General features: G+C 40.3%; 1 protein-coding gene across 1 annotated transcript in view; it reads right to left on the bottom strand.

Moving 5' to 3' along the window:
- Nucleotides 1-26627, bottom strand: part of atrnl1b (attractin-like 1b) — a 143122-nt gene extending 116495 nt beyond the window's left edge. The window contains exons 1-3 of the mRNA XM_061230943.1: nt 25357-26627; nt 2119-2202; nt 949-1062 (exon numbers count right to left, since the gene is read on the bottom strand). Coding sequence (XP_061086927.1) covers nt 949-1062; nt 2119-2202; nt 25357-25607 — 449 coding nt within the window. The 5' untranslated portion in view covers nt 25608-26627. The remainder of the gene's footprint in view (nt 1-948; nt 1063-2118; nt 2203-25356) is intronic.
- Nucleotides 26628-26918: the final 291 nt, after the last annotated feature.

Below are 26918 nucleotides of genomic sequence, written 5' to 3'. Positions count from 1 at the left end.
ATAGCAAGTTGCACGCATCTCTTTTGTTGCTCTCTGCTGCTATACCCTGCAGACCAGGGTCTGCTAAACAAGCCCAGAGAACCAGGCCAGCTAAACTAGCCCAGAGAACCAGGCCGGCTACATCAGAACATGGCCTGCATCACTATTGCCCACCACCTCTTGACTGGGCTGTTCTGTGCACTTGAGACACACTGGGGACCACTTTAATAATGACTGGGCTGGATTATCCTCACATACTGACGCGAGCACATATTAAAGGGAAAGCCTTTGAAGTCACAGTATAAACATTTTTTTAGCTCCTTCTTATGAGGACAGAAGAGAAATTGCTAACCCTGGCCTCCAGGCCAAGAACCAGCTGAAACCTGGGTCTAGAGGTAACTACCACTGTTGTTGCAGGAAACTAAATTCCGATGCAGTTATTTAATTGCCAACATTTTGGCAGCAAAGCATGAAAAGAAACGTAACCTTTGCTTTAAAGATTCCAGTACCTCCCTAAACGAGGTGTGCATTTTCCTTTTCGTCTGCCACCGATACCCATCCACACAGGTAACTGTCATGGCAACCCAGCTCAGCAGGTAACCTGACTGTGATGTGGCTGCTAGTCGATCACCGGTCACTTCTCACACACCTACAGGCCCCCGGAGGGACAGGGCAAAGGGCCGTGGGTTGCACTATAGAGGGGGGGCCATTTTGATGCATGTGTTATTAAAATGTCATTGTACCTTTCAATAATGCAGTCACAGGAGACCGCAGGCCATTGGGCAGTAGACCCATAAACAAATCCTCCTGTGCGGCCAGGGATTTGATTGCCCACCACTTTCTACATTGTAATCCCATCTCTCTCCGTGATTTGTGACCCTCTGCTCTTCCACATCGGAATAGTTTTTTTTTGTAGATGCAGTTGTATACATTTAGTATTCGATGCCAATAGAGCTATAATGCACTCACCTGAAAACAGCGATGAGGGGGGCATATATTGAGTCTCCGTCGAACACATACATATGGTCCCAGCTACATTCTGTAGCAAAATGGTTGAACCGTAACCTCAGTACCGCATTTGGGCTGAAAGAAAAGGGGATATGTGAATAAAAGGCCAGAAGAGTCAAAGGAGTGCTTGTTATCACCAAGAGCTGTTACCTGTGATTGACTGGCAAGTTCATTACAGAGAGCTCCATAATATTTGGGACAATTTTTTTTGTTGTTGTTGATTTCACTCTGTTCTCCACAATTACAGACTTGTAATGAAGCAATTCACATGTAGTTAAATTGCACACTCAGCTTTTTTAAGGGCATTTTTATACACTTGTGTTTCACCATGTAGAAATTAGAGCACTTTTGTAGAGTGTAGAGTGTTTCTAATCTGTTGGACAGTTGTTTGAGGATTTTTCTTCATAATGGTGAGAATTCTTCAGTAATAAACTGTAGAGGTCTTCCTTCGCCTGCCAGGCCTTTTATACTGAGCTCACCAGTGCCTTCTCTTCTTAATAATGTTCCGAACAGTTCATTATGGCAAGCCTCAGGCTTGGTCTTTTTACTGTATCAGACTTTTTTTCTTATTTCTCAGCCTCATAATGGCTTCCTTGACTTTCATTCGCACAACTAGTTTCATTTGGTACTTAAGTTGACAAATGGCAGTAACAGAATACAAAGGCAATCAAAAGCCTACACTCAAAAGACAAGATACTGAAAGCACTCTTATACCTGCACCAAGGAAGCAATCCAACATACCTGGCACATCAGAACAAAGCAATGTGTCCAAAACATTATGGTGCCCTGAAATGTGGGGGAATCTGAGAATCTGCACTTAAACCACATGAATTGTTTTGATTCCAAATCTAACATTGTGTAGCGAGCCAAATCAAGAACAAATAGGTATTTGTTCCGAATGTTATTCAGCTCACTATGTAATTGCCAGAAATAGTGGAAGAGTGGGCTAGTACATATCTGCGATTGGCTGAAACATTGGGTATTGTGGTTTTTTATCTGTGACAGGCTCAGATGGTGGATGATCACATTTGGTTGTCTGTTGCAGTGAGTTAGTGAGTGGGTCCATATCTGATTGTCAGAGGTGGCGGGCGGGTACATATCTGTGAACATATCTGATTAGCGAGTACTCACTATCCTTCAATGAGCCACGTGCACTTGGTCTTGTATTTGTAGTTGATTGGTCCATCCGTCAGAAAGCCCGACGGCTCAGTTAGTCTGTAAAACACACAGAGCAGAGTTTGGTCAGCTTCACAAAAAATTGAATTGTCAAATGTTCATTGCTTTCCCCCCTAAAGCAAAAAATAAATAAAGAATAGTGAGAAAAAACATTTGTAATCAATGATAAAAGCATCAATATCAACAAGAGCTGCAGTAATTTATTTTGGAAGTAGGCTAAGTGTGTTGGACTGTTTTAAAGGGCTTCTCACTGCCCTGTACCAGAGGTGGTTGGTACCTCCAGTAAGTCCCATTGTTTCAATTGGTTTCTTCAAATTTGGAGAGCGGTAAGGGATCAAAAACACTCAGTGACTACTTTATTAGGTATTTATTAGACTTTTTTAGTATCGGCTCAAATAAACATCAATAAGGCAACTCACAAACGCTAGCTTCCTAGGTAGTTGGCTAGCTTGGCAGAATAGAAGTTTACCAAAGTTGCATAGCTAACACCTTGCATGGTGCAAGCAGCCAATACCTATTTTTTTGTAATGACATTGCAAAATGCTTTTAAATGGATTGTGGATATAAGATCGGTTTTATCATAGGTAACGCTTCGCTGCGCGTTGGGCTGAACAATGTCGTTAGCTGCGAGACCGGCACAGTTCAAATGTAAAAGCTGACATTACACGTAAGACACAAAATGCTTGAGCGCCATTTATCCTGAGCCAACCATAGTCATAGCCCTTGTCCGTGTCTGTGTGTGAGAGTGGCTGTGAAAGCCCTAACTCTGGTCAGACTACGTTTCAGGGGCAGTGATCTATGTTCCAATTCCAACTACAACTCTGAGAATGCATTTCTGGGCACAGCAATTTGGATCGACCCTGATGGCTCTCACTACTCCAGGCACCATTTGAGCAGGGTGTAAGGCAGGGATCATCAAATCTGGCCCTCAAATGCGAATCCAGCCCTGGTTCTCTATTCTCCTCGGTAATTAACTGAACAATTAGCGCAACTGATCTGCCAGACCTTCTTCACACCTGACTCCCAGGTAAAGGCTGGTGCAAAAACAACAGTTCTCAGCCCTTGAGGACCGCGAATAGATGGGTGCAAGGGCACCTCAGCATGTGGTCTGACAAAAACGATCAATATTTCAGCTCCCTAATTGTGGGTTGGTATCGTTTTTGGCACCGTCTGGGGGGAAACATGCCCCTTTTTTGTACTATTGCAAGCATACAGGTCTGCACTCTCAAAACCGATGTGTTAAAAACACGTAATTTGTTAAACACACAGTCTTTGTTCAAGTGTCTCTTTGCAACACAACTTGTATAGTGTATTTAAAACACAAAAGCAGTAACTGACAAAAGTAGCAATATACAAAAGTAGCACTGAAAGTAAGACAAAAGTAGCAATATACTACAAAGTTTGTTGGATATTAACACATCCTTTCTGAGAGTGACATAAAACCCAAATATCGATCACTCAAATGTACTTCCTTCCACTCAGTCTAATCTAATATTTAAGCATTGTATCTCACCGGTAAAGAAAAGATCCATGTCCATTTGTAGGATTCAAGTCTCCCCTATCACTGATAAGCAAACAAACCCATATCCCAAGAAGCAATCTGGCCTCTAAATAAATAATTTCATGCAGCAGTATTGAATGGCCGCCCAAAAGTTTCCAGCCTCAAATTAAGAAGTGAAATATATGATCCCAAACTGCAGGAATCATAAAGAGTAACATTGTGTGAAACAGAAATCTGCAGCTGGATGAATTGGCAAGAACATTCTGCTGATCTGCACATTTCTTACAGACTGGACACCCTTACCTAGGGCAGTTTGACAAAAAGAACATTAGTGGGTGTCAAGAGTGTTAGCAGTGGTGTATAGCTGGGGGACATTTGCCATATCACCACTTTAAGTAGTTTCTAAAAAATAAAAGTATAGCCTGTCAGGGTATACATTCATATTGAGTGCCCTGTGTAGGAATTACAACCCTTTAACCCTTTCACCGTCCAAATACTTATGGACCTGTATACACATTTTCCACATTCAGTGTGTTAAATGTATTTCCTGATAATCCCGGCCAGGAAAACAACGTCTAGTGCTGCCCTGTATTCACATTTGTGGGAGGGAGTGCAGTGAACACAACATTTTGTGGGTCAGTCAAAAACTAGTGTGCACCAGCACCAGCACCAGAACAACTCTGTTTTTGCATTGTGCAACTAAGCATAGCTTCACAGGCTGTTTTGATCAGATTTTTAATTTCAGCCTAAACTGAACAAGATGTCATGCCCAAACCTGACCCAATCTGACTGAAGAAACCTTTTGAATTTATTTACTGATGTATTCATGATGTCAAAAGTTTAATGTTGTGTAACATTCACAATTTGTAATATCTATTCTGTGGATCTGACAATGAGACGTTAGTCTCCTGTAGCCAGGTCGTCCCGACCCTCCTCCGGGATTGGTCCATCGACCCGCTGTTTCAGTTACGGTGCCTCTATCACAACATGGTGCTCGAGTGCTTTGGAGAAAGAACTGAGATTATTGATCCGAATCCTGCAGAAATCCATAGGCTGTCGCCTGTCCCAGAAAAGAGAAAGTGCATTTTTTTCATCTTCGCCTCCTACAGCAAACTGTATCACCGTGGAAACGACAGCAAGGCGAGAGTGAAATGGTGTCTGGATTGGAGTGTGTTGGTTAAGAAGCTGGCATATTCAGTCAGTTTCTACAAAGTACCATACACCAGACCTGTCTCAAATCCGGTTCTGTTGAGTAACCTGGTCAGTGCGGTCAGGTCTGGTTCTGTACAGAAACCCCTTCAGGGCAGTCAGGTCTGGTTCTGTTGAGTAACCCCTGAAATGGCCATTAGGCCTGTCGCCGTGTTCGGGAAAAAAGTAAAAAAAATAAATAGTACTTCTGCAGACTTTGAATGTTGATGTTATCAAATGAAGACAAGCATATCATGATATTATATTCACACAATAATCATCTGAAAGCAAGTTAGAGCAATGATTAGTTTAAAGGGAAGTTTGATACCAGTAATACAGCTATCAATACTGTTTTAGAGGGAACGAATGATGGTGTCATAATAGCAATGCCGTGACGAGGAGGAGAGGAGGAAGGAGAGCAGATGGAAGAAGGGTGGTACAGAGGAGGAGAAGAGAGGTGACTTAAATGAATTAATCTGAATTATTCACAGGATGCAGATAAATATTTAAAGCTCTGCCACTTCAGAGTGTAATGCGCCCACCCAAATATCACCCTGCAGATCTCTCATTTACACAACCAGCACAGTGACAGCACAGCTTAAAACACCACCATAACCCCGAATGTCTCTCCTCAAGAGCTAGCAGCTTTAGCACATCTGACAGCACCAACATTATCGTGATGATTTCTCCTCATCAAGCATACAGAACCACCAAGATACACAAAGCTTGCAGTTATTGCACAGAAGGTCTCCTCCCGTAATACACAGATATTTGTTACTACGTGAATAACCAGAGGTGTGGGGGGTGACCACTCCACTTTTGCTCAACTTTTGTGTAAATGTTCTGTATACGTTCAATATAGAACATGTAAAACATTAGCATAATTGGATTTATCATTCTACAGATGTTGGCTCTTTTCCAAAAAGTGGAAATTCAATATTTGATGGCTTACTACATAAGAACCACATGGTATATAACTTCGGAACTTCTAGACCAGTAGATATTTTGGGTAAGATAATTCATTAAAATAAATTTTAAACATTCTAAATAAATAAATAAACACAAAGCTACGGGTCTTCAAATAATGTTGAACAGTCGTCAACTTTTATAAACACTGAATAAATGAGGATTTGTTTCTGCATGGAAAGGCACTCACAGCGACAGGACGGGTTTGTAAAAAGAAAAAGAAAAAAAAAGAAAAAGAAAAAAAGAAGAAAAAAAAGGAAGATGGACAGATGCAAACAACAGCCATCATAAAACTGATGAGAGACAGAAGTGAAACAGGAATGTGTAACAGGAAATATTTAAGAGGTGGAGGGGTCACTCTGTTCCGAAGATGAGGTATCGTGTTTGGTCACAACCATCTGTGTGTGTGTCCGTGTGCGCGCGCATATGTGTGTGTGTGTGTGTGTGTGTGTGTGTGTGTGTGTCCGTGTGTGCACGCGTGCGTATGTGTGTGTGTGTGTACGTGTATGTGTACGCGTGCCCGTAGCAAAACACTGTTCCATTATGAATCTTGGCAGAATGTCCAGCACAGCAGTGGTCAAAAACAGCATCATTTATCACAGCCTGCTCTCCAGACACAACCCTCCCATTCCCTCCTTATCCTGCCCGTCTCTGAACCAGAATGAACCCCTGGGGCCACCCCTGTGGCCTTGCTGCTCTGCCATCCCCCCAGTCGCACGTCAGACACGGCATGCTGCAGGAGCCTAGCACACTCTCTACAGAGGTACTGTTCCAAGAAGTCATCTTAGAAAATGTCCCCACAACCCCTGTTCCTAAGCCAATTCCCATCCGCCCACATTCCAGTTAGGGCTCAATCATGACAAGGTGTGTGAGGATACAATGTATGGAAATGGTTCAATGTACACACACAGGCATACACACATGCAACACCAGCAAGGTTTGCAACACACATTTTCCTCCTGCAAGCCTTCCACAATAGCCTTGAACAACCTGACAGTGTTGCCATCCGTCATATACGGGTAAAATAAAAACCATACCAAAAAAGTCAAGGAAAGCTGTGGGATTAGACACAGATATTTCGGGTTTGTAGACCAGTCGCAGCTGAGACACAGTATGATCCTCACTCTATTCTATGGACAGAGAGCGGGGTCAAATGACCATTCAGAAAACAGGAAGTCACACCGATGTACATCACAAAGCATGGTCTTCATTTGGTTATTCCCATGTGTTTAAAGGCCGTAAATACATAATATAGTGAGGCAAACTGTCCATGAGGCAAGAATAAACATCACGCACAAGATTGCGCCAGACCCTTGATAGTTCCACATTTTGAACAACCTAAATGTCACAACACTATTAAATAGGTCTGATCTGTAGAGCATATTGCACATTGCCAAAGCATAAATGTACACACGTAGTATAAATAAAAACAAGCAAATGGTAATAAACAGGTTGCCCCCACACTATCCAAGCAGTGGCGCCACCTCAGATTTCAATGGGTGGGGGACAATTGCTTGACGCCTGACGTTGGTAGTCGCTAAGAAGCTAAACTTTTAATAGAAGGCAAGCAAAATAGTCTCGCACTCTCCTGGACTAGAGCATAGTCCAGATATTTAATGACGGCTAAACTAAATGAGTTCATATTTAACCATGAAATAAATGACTGACCATTACATGCTAGATTACATGATAGAGACTCAGTACTGAAAACAGTTCATGGCTGAATAAATTAATAAAAAGTTGTCATTTTTGCTCAAACCAACCAAATCAGCAATAGCTATGAAAAATGGCACTAAGCTGTTCAAAGTTTAAAAACAAATCTTTACACCAACTCCCTATGGATCCAGCCGTCCAAAATCAGTTTAGCAAACTTATTAGCTCAGGGCATTTCCCCACAAGCAGTACTGTAAATGAGAAGTGATACAACACTGGGTTTACATCTACAGTTCTCCTCTGTTCGAGACATATTGCAAACATCCAGCCTGTAAGTATCCGTTTTTTACCAATACATTCACGTTGAATGACTAATGTTATTGATAGCTAATCAATGTCTGAGATGTAACACTAACAATGCTTTATGTTTTAATGTTTTATGTACTGGGCTTCAACACATGGGCTGTGCAACCCTATGCAATACAAGGCAGGCAGACACATGAATAACAAGACAATCTCCTCGTGTGGTGAGGTGTTGGGTGGATTGAATTGGATATCCATACATTTAATGGCAATGCGTATCCCAGAAATATTTCTCAATTAGGGCTGGCATCAATGAAATCCAATATAGGGAAAAGAAAGGATATATCACACAGAGTGTAATGAAAACTTCCACACATAATTGTGTTCCTTTCTCTTCAGGCAGCAGAACTCAGTAGTAGCGATCATGGCTTTATGTCACCGTGATATTGTCATCACTAACATTAGCTTGACAGAGCTGAAAATATACAGGATTTTGATTGATAATAGGTTGCTCTAGCTAATGCTGACTAGGTGATAACAATGACTGCAGCTAATAACTAAAGTTCACCGATACAGCAACAAGTTCCTTACCAAATCAAGTTCACCAACGAACTGCATTTCGCTAGCCAAGGTGCTTGTCTGTGCTGTATAGACTGTTTTGCAAGCTTGGTTGTCACACAACTAATGGCTTGATGTCTGTTAAAGCCTGCCAGCAGACTTACTAGTTCATGTGCATGAGAATAAAATATCCTTAGGGTTACATATGCAAGCCCCTACTGTGGAACATGGTGGCAGTGATCTCGCACTACAGTGATAAAGACAGAAGCATGCTTACATGAGGGACTGCGTAGGTTGGTCTGTCATCAATTGTCTTTTTTCAGCCAATCAGGCAAGTGAACTCTCAATCAATCATGCAGTCAGCTCATGAATATTAATGTATGTGATTTAAACTGCCTGTCCTCCAAGAGGGGAGCAGGGGATGGAAATTAATCTAAAATATTTTAATTCAAATAACCTTCACACATTTCTACTGTAAGTAAAACTACGATATGAGGGCTTTAATGGTCATTTTATTGTGGAAAAATAATGAAAATACTAAATTTTTACTAAATCTCTTGGTCATGTTGTGAATTTAAACTTCAAAAGCATAACATTAAACTGGTGATGCCAAGTTACAGGTAGATCAGGAGAAGAGCATTCTCCTATATTACATTAAATAAACATTTTTTAAATATATTTTTGACCATGCCGGGTGCAACTCAGCCAACCAAGAGGACCAGAAAGCAGGGATTGCACTTTTTGAGAGTATTACATAGATTCCAGTACACAAGACAAGCTCAGAAAGTGTAAAACTTTGACCCAGGTCTGGTTAGCATAGAGCCTTGTAATGGCTTGGAACATGGTCAAGCCAGTATTGAGTAAGTGAGTTTGAGTTCCACACCTCCTAGAACCCATACAGATGAAGCTCTCCTTGACATGTTCAACTGAGCAGAGAGGAAACAAGGTCGGTAACCAGCCCTGAGACCAAATAGGATCAAGAGCTATGCAGCCCAATGGCTTAAATATGGGAAATTATCTGTGAGCTAACAACACCCTGGATGCTCCCCAAAACAGACCTTTTTGGAAGCTGCATGAAGAAAGCCATTACTGTGGGGGGTTGGGGGGGTTGACACCTCAAATCCCTTATGTAGTTTGCAGAACAGGGTATATTGTAAGTGAGGTTTTGTGGTCAGGTCAGAGGAAATTGGACGTTTTTAGCCCGGAATGCGAAATGTAATGTCTGCTGCAAACCCAAGACTTGCTGGTCGGTTTTGAGGAATGCTGTTAGCTGGTGGGAAAATGATCGCTTGGCTAATCAGCTGGGCACCTGAGACCTGCCAGTGCCATCTGTATCAGGTGTGCAGTCCAACATTCCAGGTAACTGCATGCAAAACTAACAACACTACCAATGACTGGCGCAAAACAAATATCATGACCGATCATCAGTCATTGGTTTTGCATACGCTAAAAGGTTTTGCACATGTTAAAAGTCTTAAGTGGTCGGCTGGTTACACGCTGTTCAGGGGATGCGTATTACAAGCATGCGACTCTCCCAAGGTGGAGATGGTGTATATATGTGGTTAACTTTTCTTCCAAGTTTTGGAATAGCTAACAACTAAAGCAACTACTCTAATGAGTGGTGGACAGTAACTGAAGGCATGTTTGGCTAAACAGATAAATATCTGTTTTGACCACGAATACATGAGTTCATGGATTATATAGCAGTGCAGTTTATAAATTATATTTCAGCGGTCATAAGCAAGCTATAAAAACAATTGGTTGTACAAAACAAACAAAGTCAGCCGACTGACTGATTTGTTTCTAGTTCTGACCGGAATGACACCACTGATAAACAGCACTGAAGGGACACCATGGAGCAGATGCTTAAAACCCCGTCCTCAGGTCAGTACTCCAGTGAACATAATCAGGCCCTCCCCGGTGCAAAACCCTGACCTCCAGTGAACCGTCAGCAGACATTGTGTCCCAGCATCCCTTTCTGCTGGGGGGCCTCTACAGACCAGGCCAGAAGTTTGCTTGCAGCTCATGATACAAAAGGGAGGATGTTGCATAATGGTGCAGCCTGTAGCCTAGTGGCTAAAGTGCTTCACTGGATCCTGGCTGGTTGGTTGTTCAAGCCGCAGTGTAGCCACAGTGCAGCCACAGTGTAGCCACAGTCAGATCAGTCCAGCTGTCGGGGCTTTGAGCAAAGCCCTTCAACCCACATTGCTCCAGGGGGGATTGGCCCCTGCTTAGTCAAATGCAAGTCGATTCGAATAAAGGAGTCAGCTCAATAACTAATGTAATGGTGCAGGCATTGCAACAACCCACACGGAGAGAACTCTGGAACTGGGTTTACTATACAGCAGGGATCATCAACTCTGGCGCTCAAATCGAAATCAAACCCTGGGTTTTCTTTTCTCTGGGGTAATTAGTTCTACCAACTGGCCAGACTGTCTTCACACCTGACTCCCAGGTGAAGAGAGGATGGAAAACCAGCAGTTCTCAGCCCTTGAGGACCGCAAGTCACTGATCCCCGCTGTAATGTCTCACACATTAACTTGAATACAGCCAAACTGGATTTTCCCTTAATCTCATGGTGTGTGACAGATGAACAACATGGAGCATTTACCCTGCATGTGGGAAAGAGGGATGGGGTTTTTTGGAAACACCGCTAGAGGGATAAGAGCAGGTGCAAATGGGGGTCACGCACTGATCCAGAGTCAGCTCTTTCTGCATCCAGTTAGCTCTGTCAGCATGCACCTTGATCACTGATCCAGTCAGCCCTCTTTGCCAGCCTTAACCTTGACCGCTAATCCAGGGGGGAAAAAGCACTCCTCCTTTTTACCATGAGAAAGAGTTCAATGTGTCTGGTCCCCATGACAACGGACAATGACCAAACAGTTTCCTAAACAGTTGGTGTTTATGTGACTGGTGGCTGTAGTTAAGTGGGGCAACAGAGAGCATGTTTTCCAGCAATGCATTTCAAGCATAAGGGTGATTATTTAATAACAAATATTATTTATTAATCTGGCATGCAAACACTCTAGGGAGATTTACACATTACATTTAGCAAATTATCCTTTTATACAACAGGATTATATATAAATTAATATGGATTATGAAATTATGTCATTAGATAGATAATATAGATAATTGAATTATAATGTATAATGTGTGTATGTATCAGTAAATTAACTGACTGACAAACACTGGTATCCAAGCATGGAAAATTGAAAACTTTATATTGATTAACTGATTGGCCATACAGTATGTTCTATCTAAACATTGTATTTTACAGCACATCTTGAGATGTGAATCCCCCTAATAAAACCAAAGTTTCCAAACCAATGATACCATTAGCGATGAACCTCTCTGAAGAATAATGCTTAAAATGTTAAGCGTGAAGGACTTGTGGCTGGGATAACTAATGGCTTTTACCGAAATCTTCATCGAGCCAGACGCAGCTGTCCTCAATATGCCTCGCTCTCAAATTCCAACTCTCTGACCTCCAGAATTTATCCAGTTCATCTGCTGTAAATATTGGCAAAATTCTTCTGATATTACTCACAGCCCACCTCAGGCCAATATGCAGCTTCTCCCTTCCCTGTACACTTGTAATGGTCTAAATCTTTGCTGAAATGAAATGCGAAGAGCTTCTAGTATTAAAATGGTTTATCAGTGAAAAATGTATGCAGGAGAGGGGCAGTGTGGAGAGTGACTGAAACAAACATCTTCTGACCCAGTGATCGAGCGAGTGAGCGAGCGAGGGAAAGAGATGGCAAGAAGAGAGGGAGGGAAGGATGGAGGGAGGGAATGACAGTGAGTGAAACAGTCCCTTCCTAAATTACTCACAACCTAGATAAAGAGGACTGTACCAACGTAAAAATTCCTTGAATTTCGTCCAGGTGTCGGTCATTTTTATCAAGTGTGTAAAGATACCAAAGCCCTCGCCCTAGTGCCCAGTTCAGCTGAAGAATCAAAACACTCAGGCTTTGAATCATAAGGAATACCAAAAGCACTTTAGACAGAACAAAATGTTTGGTAAGTGTCAGAGCCAGACTGAAACGGCAGACTGCCCTGCATCACACGGCTTGGAGGACCCGTGGTCCCGACCGCCTGGAGCTCTTTCCGGATCATTCCGCGAAAGGTCTCTCTGGCCGCAAGGCTGAGAGCAATGTGCTCGGCTTTAAACGACCGGAGTGGGACGCCGGTGTCACACAGAAAAAGGACTGCAATGGCAAAATCTGGGGCCCGCTGATAAAATGTGAGTATTTATTTATTAAATTCCATAACCAGGAATGGTTTATTTATGGTTCATTTTTATGCAATGAAAAACTGACCCTAATCCCAAAAACCTTGACTAAAAGTCTACATAGAAGGCTGGCTACAGGGTCCATGGGGCACGGTGCTTGACAGGGACCAGGAAGGTGGTGGTTTGAGTGCCAGTGCAGCTGCTGGGCCCTACATTGCTCCAAGGGGGGTTAACTCCTGCTTAGTCTAATTAACTGTAAGTCGCTTTGGATAAAAGCATTAGCAAAATAACCCTGCTTTTTGTTTTCAATGGGGTTTGGTTAGCATGTCGGTGCCGTTAGGTTCTGATCCGCACTTGGTCAAATCTGAAATAAACGAGACCAGACTGGACCGCAGCTGAAATGGATATGGCCTGACTCCAGAACACAGGTAATCACTGATCCACAAGCCCACATGGAGGCAATGGTCAACCTTAACACAAGATCACATGATTTGCCATTGAGAAATTCAGAAATGATTATCCTAGATTCAAGTCAACAACAGCACTAGACTGGTTGAAAGGTACAAGGAAAACTAACGCATCTTACATCCGCAGATCACCAAGTGTCGCATTGCATTCTCAGCGTGCCACTTTTCACTTTGCTATCCAACAAACCATGAGCCTCCCTGTATCACAAATGGCAACTGACAGGTAATGGAATCAATATTCAACAGTCAATGGGAGCCATGCGTGTGAAGGACAGCATAGAGACAAGGACTCGAGTCAGCGAGTGGCATCGTGAAAAGGACGAAGTGAATAATGTCACAGCCATATATGAAATATATTCCTTAGTTAAAACACACCCAACGTCGTTTTACACGCCACACCCTGCGCCTTTTAGTTGCAACTATAGCAACACCCTACCCTGTATTTATTGCATAGCTCGCTAAGATAACTTTCTGTTTTGTTACTATTTTACATGTCCGAAATAAAGATATTAAATTAAAAAAATATTACAGTTCCGCATGTTGTTCTGCCTTTTCTGCCTTTGAGTTTAAATAATTCAGGCTCATCGAGCCAAACAAAATTATTGCGACTAGCGAAACATGGAGAATTTAAATAAAAGATGTGGGAGCAACCACGTCAAATTTCAAAAGACATTTCAAATCAATACTCATATGGAAAGGTAAGTCAGTTTACCAGCACTGGAGCTGATCCCACCGCTGTTCACAGCTGAGTAACTTGCCCAAACTATTTGTGTCGGCCAAATGACGCATTTCAGACTCAGCATAATGTTCATGTCACTGTTTAATCAGCATAACAGAAGCGCATATTTTCTTATTTTGTGTATTTTCAGAGAGCTTGTTTGTAATTGCCGTTAACATTAAACGCTACTGTAGAACCCGAGTTTGGCATGTACTGTAGTTTTTGAAATGATTTATAATTTTACTATGCAATAGTGCAATGGTATGGATTTGAGGTATTCCTATAGCATAATGTAGATGTAGTCCCAAAAATCATTGCGCTCGATTTCTTTCATAAACAATATCTAGCCTCATTAGATTTTTTTCATCATTAAAGTAACTGGCACCTGAAAATGAAACGGGTACCTTTAATTTTAAAATGAAAAAGAGTATATTAATGAACCAATAACGCGTTTCAAATTTCAATACTTTGTAAATTTGTTTAGAAATGAAGTTATAATTGTTATTCTTGAGTCGTAGATACAGATTAAGCCTAGTCCTAGACTAAATTTCATTGGAGATTATCCATACAAAACTGCATTTAGTCCAGGATTAAGCTTAATCTGTGTTCATGTAACCGGCCCCTATACTGTTATTGACCGTCATCTTATATTACAGCCCATGGTAATGCTTACATTATGTCATGAGTCACACAGAGTTCTTAAAAAATATAATTATTTTATATTATTTATTGATATATCAATTACCTACACCAGACCTGAGGTTTTGGCAATTAAAATGCCAATCTTGAGAAAGGCTTCGCAAAACGTGGTACCTAACGTGGTAGTTCATTGGTATATGAATAAATAAATAAATGAAATAACCACTATCTTTTTGTGTGCCCCTGATAATACTGATTCTTCAGTTGTCACACACGTAATATACAAAATATGTGTTCTACCCTTCTGGTTTCTATATCTTCAATTAGCATAGGGATCATGATGAATTTCTATAGCCACACTGTTGTTTAGGCTGCACCATTCTGGAGACTTGAGACTTGACTGGGACTTGCATTTGATGACTTGTGGACATCTGTGCATTGTACCGCTGCATTGTACTGTAGATCAGAATCAGACATGGGTCAAAAACTTAATGGTTTTGGATACAAATACTTTTCTATGCTTAACTTATAACCGACAAAATTCTCTGAAAGTGCAAAACCCCACCTTCTGGTCCTCCTGGTTGGCTCAATTGCACCAGGTAAGCTCAATCAAGAACAGAAAAGCATTTGAATTCAGAACAATTATGTATTTCACCCTGCTTAGATATATATATACATATGTTTTGGGCAAGCAAACCGGCCACAAGTGCTGACAGTTCATTTTAACTTGAGTCTGGGGCGTGTGCGTAGCCTAGTTCTGAGAGGTTTTCAAATTGCAGGCCTGCCTCTCCAAAAATAGAGCAAAACAACTTGTTAGGTACTGCTCTGTGAGAGCCACCATGGGCAGCCTCACAGACTGAAGAAGATGCTGCTTTTAGTGTCCTTGAATACACTCTTATGGGGGTAGTTGTCTAAACAAACTTAAGGACGATTTCTACAATATGCTAAAACTAGAACATGTATTCTCACTGACATTTGTGACCTGGCACGAGGTTCAGATACTGGTCTTGCACTTGGCTATTTCACAGGGGAGGAGAAAAGCATTACAAAATCACTATCCAGTCAAGATTGAGTTAATACCAGTATCACATTCCTGAATACCAAATCTACCATTCACCTAAATTTCTAAATTCATCTTAAGTAAATGTGTGAAATGACATTAAACACTGGACTACTTGGTCCTCCAAGCTCAGACTCGCATACATTTTGGAGTCCCAAACAAACTTTTGCATGTTCATACAATTTTGTCATTGATATGGTTTAAAGGGATGGATATCACACTTTATCGGTCTCTGTAATGACCAATAAATGTAGTTACAGTACCTTCACACCTGAATGATACATTTTTTTACAATATAGGCAATCAAGTTGTCTCAAGCAAACAGTTTGCATAGACACACAACAAAGAGTACTATAAATGCAGGAGAAACGGCAACAATAAATTTGGATAGCACCCAGAGCAATTTATTTTTCATGTAAGCAGGAATGCTATAAGTATCTTTAGCCAGCCTCTTTCACTGACAACAGGCATCTAGCCCCACGTACATTATTCAGGATCCCATTCGGTTTCAGTGAGTTTATAAGTTGCCTTGTTCAACCAGTGATTCAGTTTATAAATTTGCCACAGAAGAGGCTGCATGTGTAATGCAACTGTGCCTTACATTTTAGAAAGTGAGTACAGTAGTATGAGATTAAATAGTCGCCAAGTAAACCAGTCACATAGTACTTGCCAAGTCAACCAGTTTCTTGATAAATAATTTTTGTATTTCTACCTAATCAATCTCTTGAATACAGCCTGAACAAGATTCTGTTTATATCAACTTATATCAAGACTCAACTCAGTATTCAATAGTTTGCCCTCAGTATTCAATAGGTGGGCGACATGGCTCAGGCAGTAAGAACAGTGGTCTGGCAGTCAGAGGGTTGCCGGTTCAATCCCCCGCCCGGGCTGTGTCGAAGTGTCCCTGAGCAAGACATCTAACCCCCAAATGCTCCTGACGAGCTGGTCGGCGCCTTGCATGGCAGCCAATCGCCGTCGGTGTGTGAGTGTGTATGAATGGGCGAATGAGAAGCATCAATTGTACAGTGCTTTGGATAAATGCGCTATATAAATGCCAACCATTTACCAACTTCAATGATTTTACTGCTCTAATCCCATGATAGTAGGGAGAGTAATTTAGAGTTCATTCAGTTGTAAGGTATTGTGGGCTAGCTACCAGGCAAGAAGTAATTACCTGTTGATGAGGGCTATCAAAAATTGTGGGCACTCTTTGAAGTGTTATTATCTCAATATGGAGAGTAGTTATCAGTGTTTTGAAGTTGCATGATGATGGGGTGAGTCATGACAAAATAAAAAGGGAGGTGGAAGAAGAATGAAAAAGGTTCAGGGTTTAAAGCTAAACCTGAGATATTATATTTTCATGAAATTATTAAAGACTATCCCAATCAAACAAATTAACATTTATAGCAAGCACTGGGTTAGGGACTACACAAATAAAACATTTTCATACAACAGTTCCTGGTTTGTGGGTGCGTTTTTTGATGAGAAATGGCTAAATTCACAATAAAATCTTTAAAGCTAGTTCTCTCAAACTCCAGTATCAGGGGTTCCGTTAAGCGAGAATTTCTTGGGTTTTTTTTACAGATTTTTAGATTCTGTGACAGAAAAACCCAGATTTCATCCATCATTTAGACGGATAAAAAATATTTCTGCAAATGGTATAAAGACAAACTGACTGCAGAAGCCTTCACCATAAAACAATTTGTGTGAAGTCTTGCAGGCATTGTTGTGGTGCTGCCATTGTGATTGGCGCTGTATTGATCATATGTAGCCTACAACGACAAAAAGTTTTCGGTATAAATAAAAATATATACTCGGTGAGCACTTTATTAGGTATTTTACTTCTTTTTCAGACTTATTGGTTGTCTGCTGCTGTAGCCTACCAACTTAAGAGGTTTGACGTGTTGTGTGTGCAGAGATGCTGTTCTGCATATCACGGTAATGTGCGGCTATTTGCCTTACTGTCACCTTCCTGTCAGCGTAGACTAGTCTGGCCCTTCACTACAGCTCTCACAGTAATGCAGCATTAATACAGCTCTCTCATAGTAATACAGCATTTATACAGCTCTCTCTCATAGTAATACAGCATTTATACAGCTCTCTCTCATAGTAATACAGCATTTATACAGCTCTCTCTCATAGTAATACAGCATTTATACAGCTCTCTCTCATAGTAATACAGCATTTATACAGCTCTCATAGTAATACAGCATTTATACAGCTCTCTCTCATAGTTATAAAGCATTAATAAAGCTCTCAGTTATACAGCATTAATAACGCTCTCATAGTTATACAGCATTGATAGGCCTACAGCTCTCTCTCATAGTTATACAGCATTAATACAGCTCTCTCATAGTTATACAGCATTAATAAAGCTCTCTCATAGTTATACAGCATTAATAACGTTCTCATAGTTATACAGCATTGATAGGCCTACAGCTCTCTCTCATAGTTATACAGCATTAATACAGCTCTCTCTCATAGTTATACTGCATTAATAAAGCTCTCTCATAGTTATACAGCATTAATAAAGCTCTCTCATAGTTATACAGCATTAATAAAGCTATCATAGTAAGACAGCATTAATAGAGCTCTCTCTAAGTTATACAGCATTAATACACCTCACACTCAATACAACACTAGTACAGCTCTCTCTCACTCTCAGAGAGCTGTCTGTAATAGTGCTGCATTACTATAACAGCATGAATACACCCTGAGCCTCACACATAAACTCTGGAGAATAAACACAGCATTCATCAGTTTCTGCTCCTATAAGCCCATAGTAGTCCTGGAAAATGTCCTCTCAGGGCAGAATCCATTCAGACAGTCATCACACAGGTCAGTCTTTAACAATTAATTGTCTGGTGTCCATCAATACACAATTTTCTCTGAATGTCACTTGGAGCTTTTATTACCAAAGAAAGGCACACAATGATATCTCTGTGCCGTCCACGTCTTACTATTCTTAAACATGTTAAAATTCTAAAAGAAAATATGAGATCTATCATCTGTACTGAATAAGGCTGAAAGGTTTTTTGGGGATTTAGCCAGTCATTGTATTCATTTATCCTGGATAAATAGAGAACAGAGAAGAGTGTATATGTGTGTCAGATATTCAGGGTTAGCATGGTCATCTTGTAAGACCTGAGGATTAAAATTAAAGGTACAATAGGTAATTTCGGATTCCTAATGGTCAAGAGAGGAACTGCAGCAACAAAAGCGCGGAAATCACAACACTGTTTATCCCACCCCATCTCGGTGAACGCGCTGACGTTGGCTGTGGCAATTAGAACCAATTTTCAAACAATGAACTTATTGTACAGCGATACAATGTTTTGGTACCGACCCGTCAAATGCATTTATTGAAACTCAAATTTAAGGACGATAAACACAGGCAGAGTGTGAGTCAACATGTCAGTGAGCCTTCTTCATTGAATGAAGGGATTTACAATGGTCTTGTAACAATGTTAACACAAAAATCTTACCTATTGTACCTTTAAACTACAATTTCAAAAATATTAATGCCCTCACTGTTAGCATTTGTGCAGAATTTCAAAATACCTTAAATAGTAATTGCATTTTGGTTTCAACATACAGCTTTAGAGAATATATTCTCGATTTATTACGATGTTGTGTAGACTTTGTTCAGGTCTATACTGTTTTTCTGTAATGATCTCAAACTGATTTAATTCAATGTTGTTTGTATTGCACTTCTTACAGAGGCAGTCACAAAGACTTGTCCAAGTGAAGAGGCTAATCTTTCAGCATTAATGGAGATGTTTGGGACCTTTCTCATCCACTGACCACATTGGTTGCTGCATTACAAAATTCACCAGCCAATTTCACCACTTTACCAGACAGCTTTTTCTTTTTTTTTTTACATAAAAAGTTTCAGACTTCCAAACAGATGCACACATAAGGAAGGCAGAAAATCTAGCTTATATATTTTGTATACTTGTATGTTATGTCTTACATTTTTATGTTATGTTCATACAAAAATGTAAGGACATCAAAAAAAAGTATGAGGTTTCAATCTTTAATGAATGCAGATTTCATGAGAATTTAGCATTTCCAAATGCAGCTTAGTGCTGAAGTGACTGGTTTGAAGCAAAGGAGCCAGAGCCCCTGTTAACACCAGAAGGGCATGACTGCTGCCACAGCAGGCTGGATGCAGTTCTCTGTTGAATCATTCACCTATTATGACCTTCAAATTGTGAAGAGTGAGGAAATGGTGTCTACTGACTGGCAGGTTTTTATGTCTTATTCCCATTCTTATTTGGAGTCTGGAACAAGAACCTCATTCTGCACTCTGCAGTCAAATTAAATTGGCATTGGCATGTTGCACTAGTCACCAAAGATTAACCAGATGTCCCTCAAGATTAGTGTTAAAGTGTTAAAGAAATTCCACTTGCTCTGGTTCCACACAAAACAGCATCAGGTGAAGAGCTGATGGAGTTTGTACAAATAATGGAACTCAGCCAAACACTAAACTGGACGGAGTTAGTTTGGACAAAACTGGACCTGACTGCACCTTCAACATCAACAGGCCTCGGAAACACAAAAACAAACTCGGAAATTCAAATCAGCATGGAACAGTGCTGGTCTCTGTTCACATTCATAAATGATTACTGCTTGACGGGACAAATCCGATTTCTCTTCAACAATGACGACGGTACAATTCATGCATCTGACCTGAGGGACTTTCTCTCCACATTGCACTTTTCACCCCCCTCCACCCTCCACCCCCCTCAGTGTGACTTACAGAGCAGATAAAACCTCTTGGATATCAAATAACATCATGGCACAACTCTATCTCCCTGCCCAGCCTGGAGGACAAATCAGGCCTGTGAGAACCTTGCATTACCACAACCTTTATTTACCAATAGTGTTTACCATATAAAGCATCAACAAAGCCAGAATTCAATACTTTCAATTCTCTGGCTTCGTGGTGGATTTTCATATTTTCTAAATGTTTCCTCTTATTTAACAATTAGTAGCTCCATCAGAGATTTGCTAGCTGCATCTGTAGGCCATAACATTTTCTTTTTCATTTGTAGTCTATTGCACTTAGTGTATTCCATTATCAACAATGTAACGTTAATTAGCTCCAAAGTGGCTTCACCAATAGATTGAACAGTCTGTTTGAACAAAAGTGCTTTCAGCTATTCACAAGATTCACCCAATAACCTCAACATTTTGAAACTATCAAACCTGTAATTTTAGAAATAACAGGAATATTTCTTTTGCAAAAATCAGAGAACCACATAAATAAGACTTTCACCAAAATGGAATGCTTTTGATCAAAACCAAAGTTAAGCAACTTAGCCACTCTTGTTGACAAGCTTTGATTCAACACTGTGCTTATTTTCCGCTGGCGTGTAGGTATGCTTGCAAGCTGCCATTATACCCAGTTGTCTTTCCTTCTGCTCACAGAATAAAAATATCTCTTTTTATATTTCTGCATAGCATGATGCAAATCTCTAAATTGTTTTATTAAACAATTAATCAATATCAACTGAATCTTTTATGGAGTGCTCAGTGCAAGAGCGGGCCAAGTACATCTTTGTTTTATGTTTGTGCACCCACCCTTCCCAAAGCAACACAACAGTCATTTTTTTATAGTGGTTCATGAGATTGGCAAACCTTTTCGAGGGGATCTTTGAACATACCTCCTTACATCATCTTTAAAGAGTCTTATATTTCCTATATTTAACATAGGTCCTATATTTTAGTCTGCACTGTGGGACTGGTCTCTTCAATTCAATTTTTGATTGGCTGACGGCCCAGTTAATTTCTTGATTGATTTTCAGGTACACTAGGGATTGCTTTAAGATTTATATAAGTTTGACCTTCATGGAAGAGGGAACCAATTTTTTGAACAAATTGTCTAGGTAATTGCATTTAGAAGTTAGGATTTCATGAACGTAAAAGGTACAATAGGTAATTTCATACCTCTAAAGGTCAAGAGAGGAATTGCAGCAACAAAACACCCTCAGACCACAACACTGTTTAGCCCTCCCCCTTCTCTGTGAATGCGCTGACATTTTCAATGTGTGTTGGTCCGTCAACTGTATATTTTCAATCGCGAATTTAGAGACAATAAACACAGGCAGAGGGTGAGTCAACATGTCAGTGAGCCTTTTTCAATGACAGGAAGGGACTTGCAATGGTATTGTAACAGTGTAAAAATCTTACCTATTGTACCTTTAACAAGTGCCCCAGGACTAGTAAATGCATAACAGAACAGGGAAAATACACCATGTCAAGTATGACATCCCCGTCAACAAGCATCCTACTTCAGATGCTATTCTAGCTGCCAACTGTGGTATGCTAGTTTGAAAGTTGATTGTACTCTTCAAGGGTTCTGATTTTCTGTATGTTTACACTAGGACTCGGAACTGTACTGTCCTCTCAGGTCCTCTTTGCACTTGTTCTTGTGTTTGATTTGCACTTTGTTGTACGTCGCTCTGGATAAGAGCGTCTGCTAAATGCCATCTAATGTAATGTAATGTAAAAACCCACCGCTGGCGTGCATTGGCAAAAATGTCAATTTTATCTGACCATAATCTCCAGTTCCAATCAAGGTTCCAATTCTATTTATAAAACTTTTTTGATGAGTATCCTCAATGGTTGGCATCTTTGTGATTTGCGTCTCAACTTTTTTTTTTGTAGATCTCCAAATGTGGCGTTTGAATTTTTCTTTGCCTCCCATGCTATCAATCTCACTGAGCACAGGGAAAATGTGAATGTGCGTCCTCTACAGATTTACCACTGCACCAGCGATTCTAAACTCCTTAACCCAATAGTGGAATGAGGTACTTTTTCTTTTTTATTTTTTTTTTTTTTTACCATTGGCAGACTACATTGTCTTGTTTCTCCTAAGAGTTATTTACCTTTCCCCAAATGAAAAATGGATGAAAAATGTTACCACATTTTCATGAAAGGCCACAAGATTGAGATGAACTTTAACAGCTCACTAATGCAGAATTGTTTTGTTGGATTTTCTTAAAAGGGCATGTGAATAATTGTGATTCATACATACAAGTTTTTAAAATAAATAATCATTTTATGCATCTTATGTATCTTAAGAAATAGCACTAAAATTTATTGAGCATACAGTACGTATGTAAACCTGCACTTTATTTTATTTTAGGCAGCCATCTTTATCAAGGGTGTGCATAATTTTTGGAGGGCACTGCACATCAATTTTCATTATACATGCATCAATGCAATTTTTCCTTAGCCAAGTACCAGTGCTGTTGCTTTGATTTAAAGGTATAAATATGTTGGGAAAATCTACAATCAATACCATTTTGTACCAGGTACAGTACAGATCACATAGGTGCAAATATTGTGAGATGCAGGCCATTACCTAACATCCTCCAGCGTTTTCCTTTCTGAACAGTGACACCCTAAAATATTTCCATGTTAAGCAACAATAACTTATAGATTAAAAGACAATACTTCTTGAATTGTCTTCCTGAAGACAAACCTTGCACAATTTTAAATATAACCTCAGCACTATGAGAATTGAGAATCAATCAATTTAATTAACGATGTAAATAATTTGAAATCTGTGCATTCTTCCAAAATTCAGCCTGCCAGCCACCACTGGTTTTAATATGCAGTCCACTCACTCACTGAGCCGAATACCCGTTGCATGGCCAGGATCCGACACCACTGCATGAACCACACCACTTTCTAATCAGAGAAAGAATTAAATAATTGTATTATAGCTGGGAGCTTTGAATATGGGTAGGCTACTTCCCATGGATCTGAGAGCTAATGGACAAACAAATATTTTTCGGTTCTGGGGAAAAGAAAGCACTGAGCAGACATCCAGACATCAAATAATAATGAATACGTTTATAAAGACAAATATTTCCGAAATCATACTACAGCCAATGATAACCGCCTTCACAATCATTCTATAACCAAACACTTCAATTCCACAATTGATTGATTGTAGAAGTAAGCGGTTTGCAATCACAAACACTTCACTTTCGCAATCGATCACAAACACGTCTACGATCGATCACACTTTCACAACCAAACACAAACACTCCTACAATCAATCAGGAACATTTTAACCGCCTATCGCAAACACCTTCGCAATCAATCAAACAATCCATGTTAATCACCGACTAATATCAGCCAGTCAATGCCCCTCCTCTCTACAGCATAATATTCTGGTTGATTTTGATGAATATGCATGGAGGTGTTCATACGATTATGCAATTATTGATGCTTCACTCCCTACCATCTATTGGCCTACATCCTATTAGGAGACACCAGCAATCCCCAAAATAGGGCCGAAAACTGCAACCCTTGTGACCCCAGTTGAGGCATGGAGTTTAAAGCTCAATCAATATCCGAAGCGCCGACAGCCACTGTAATTAGGAGCTGACCGAGCAAAACGCGTCCATCGTGAAGACCAGACAGGGCCGTTAAACAGAGGGTTTGTAGATCCGACGCCCTGGAGCCGAGCAGCTGGTGAAATATGCAACTTCCCAAACAGATTATAAACAAACAGTGGATTCTGTTAAATATTAATACGGCTACATGTGCTGTTCTTCCTTTATGCCAATACTGAGACAACTGCAAAAGCCGCTTGTTACAGTACATAGCTCTTGGCATTTTATCTGAGATAAACAAAACAAATGAAACACGTCAAATCACTCCTAGGCAGCAACATGAAGAACAACAACCCCATTAGCCTGTCTATAACCTATATCACTCAAAAACATACAACACTCTTTTGTGTTGTCCTCAAGATCAATCCATTATCCAAAAGCAAACTTTAATGATGAAACTAATCACCTAAAGCAGGGCTGTTCCACCTTATGCGAAAAGGGCCAGTGTGGGTGGAGATTTTGGTTTTAACCCAGCACTACAACACTTGATTTAACTAATCATGGTCAGACATTGATGAGTAGAATCAGGAGTCTTAGTGCTGAGCTAAAACAAAAATACACTGATACACAAACCTTTTTGTAATTCCCCAACAACAAATAAGCTGCTTCATAATATCGAGGAAATTTAACATTGTGGAGCGATACAATTTCAGTACATTATACTCAATCTGTTAACCAAAATGTGCAAACAGTATTTTAGGTCCACAAACAAAGACTCCACTAGAGTGATCAGAACATATTAATTAGATACATTGTGGATTACTTTGGCTGATTGGTTGTCTATTGTGAAGTCTTAGCAGTCATAACATGACCGTGAACATAAATTCCAAAACCTCTCAGCAAATGTAATGTGACAGCACCTGAAAGATGTCAAAATGTCATAATATAACCATGTCCTAATACAAATGTACAGTATGTATACTATGTAACAGCCGGCTCTAACCTAATATCAGGTTTTATATTGGCCAATGTGTGCACACTGTACAACGGAATCTACAACTCGATATTGCTTGTTATTTAGTCTATTGTTACAGATCCCATGCTTTGCATAATCAATTCTTAAGCCTTTTTGTTTCAGGATATAACAAACTCGTCACTGGTCTATGGACTATAGCTTACCATTTACCTAAATATTGGATTTACTCGTTTGCCTCAATACGTCAACAACCATCTCATCCTTACAAAACGTCAAATAAAACGAATCACACGAACGAATTCAGATGTAAGCAAAACACCTTTAACATAACATTTATTTGTAGTATCATAGGCTGGCGACAACTGTTGAGGTTCTGTGAAGAATCTCTCCCCTACTGGCAACGTTTTGCGTAACTTACTCCAAAGTAGGCTAGTGTAATAGGCGACATACATTTTCACAGGTTAAAACCGTTCATAAAATGGTCAAAATAATAATTCTAAATAAACAATAGCAGTCGGACTAGCTACATTTTCCAAAAATTCGACCTCCCCCATATCCCCCTCGGCGGACACTTACTTGAACCTTCCTTGGCAGTGTTGACACTTATCTCCGACCCACCCTTGATCGCAGACGCATGATCCATTCAAACATTTACCAGAAAAGCAGTTTTTATCACATGATTTCGGAGATCCTTCGCCGTGCATCACCAGGTAGAAAATAATGTAAATCAACAGATATTTGTTGAAATGCAGCCATCCAAAGTGAGAACATCTCTTCCTTCTGAAAAGAAATAGTCCCCAGTCTCCCAGCATGTTTCCAGCATCCATTTTATTATTTTGAACGGATACGGAGATACAGGCTGCGTAAGACGTCCGTCTTTTCAGTTTTGAACTGACTGGTTTTCCCAGTTATTCCAAGAATTCTCCAGAATTACTTATTTGTGACTTGAATAGTTGGCTTTGGGAATTCCTTAGATACGTAACGCAATTATTCGATCGTTTTCCACCATTAAAACGCTCATAGCCTATGATACGCGAGCTACCAAGCAAGCCCTGCTAGCTGAGCATAAAGTAGCCTACATGCGTAAGGAAATCCCAGTCACACAAAATAGGCTACTATTCTATTATAATGTTCCAAAAAGTACATTACATGTTGGCCACGAATAAACCGTGATGTTGTGCTTGTTAGCTCCCGCTATTATCCTACAGAGGTCGTAAAATTATCCAAACCATAGAAACAAAGATTCCGTAAAAAGAAGCGCATTGTCCCTGACGAGTAGCCTAATTTGCGCCTCAGAATTAGAATATAGAATATACTATTAATACTTTTATTTCACAACCGCTCTATTCAAATAAGATATTCTGAGCAGCCATTTTAAAGGGCAAACATTTTGCAAGCTAATGAATAAATTATTTTATAAAAAAAAAAAAAAAGTAGCTAGTTGGCTAGCTAGCTAGCAAGAGAAGCTATATCTGGTAATATTATACTTGAACTCAACGCATTTAACTCGTCCTTTGCTAATACCAGAGGAACAAAAGGTTAAATTATCTCTCTCCGATTTAAGTTAGGTCCGAAAACCCAAAATGATTTCAGCGGCAGTCAATAACATGGATGTTGGTGGTGTTGTTCCCAACACTGAAGGATGCAGCGAACCTGATAACAGACCTGGTTTGCTCATTTTTTGTTCTCATATACGAACGATTCCTGGATCGGTTAGGTTTTTAAATACGTCTCAGTCCTTGTTTTGCTGGGTTTCCGTTTAATCAATCCCAAAAAGTAGACAATGCATGGGCGAGTTTTACAATTCCACAACTCCCCCCAGCACATCGACCTCTGCGTTGCTGTAGCTGCTCTTTAAGCTAGAGGAAAACTCCGGGCAAAGGGAACTGCGCATGTGTAGTACAGGCGTAGGGCGGCCTGTAGCGTAGTGGTTTAGGTATATGACTGGGACACCCCGACGTAGCCACAATAAGATCCGCACAGCCGTTGGGCCCTTGAGTAAGACCCTTAACCCTGCATTGCTCCCGGGGAGGATTGTCTCCTGCTTAGTCTAATCAACAGGACGCCATTAAATGTAATGTAATGTAGTTAGAAGTCGGTCACTTAAAGACTCAGTGCCCTACATAACGGTAAATTAG

The sequence above is a fragment of the Conger conger genome, chromosome 2 (assembly GCF_963514075.1).
Source record: "Conger conger chromosome 2, fConCon1.1, whole genome shotgun sequence".
NCBI classification, from domain to species: domain Eukaryota; kingdom Metazoa; phylum Chordata; class Actinopteri; order Anguilliformes; family Congridae; genus Conger; species Conger conger.
This window is presented reverse-complemented; position numbering and strand designations above follow the sequence as displayed.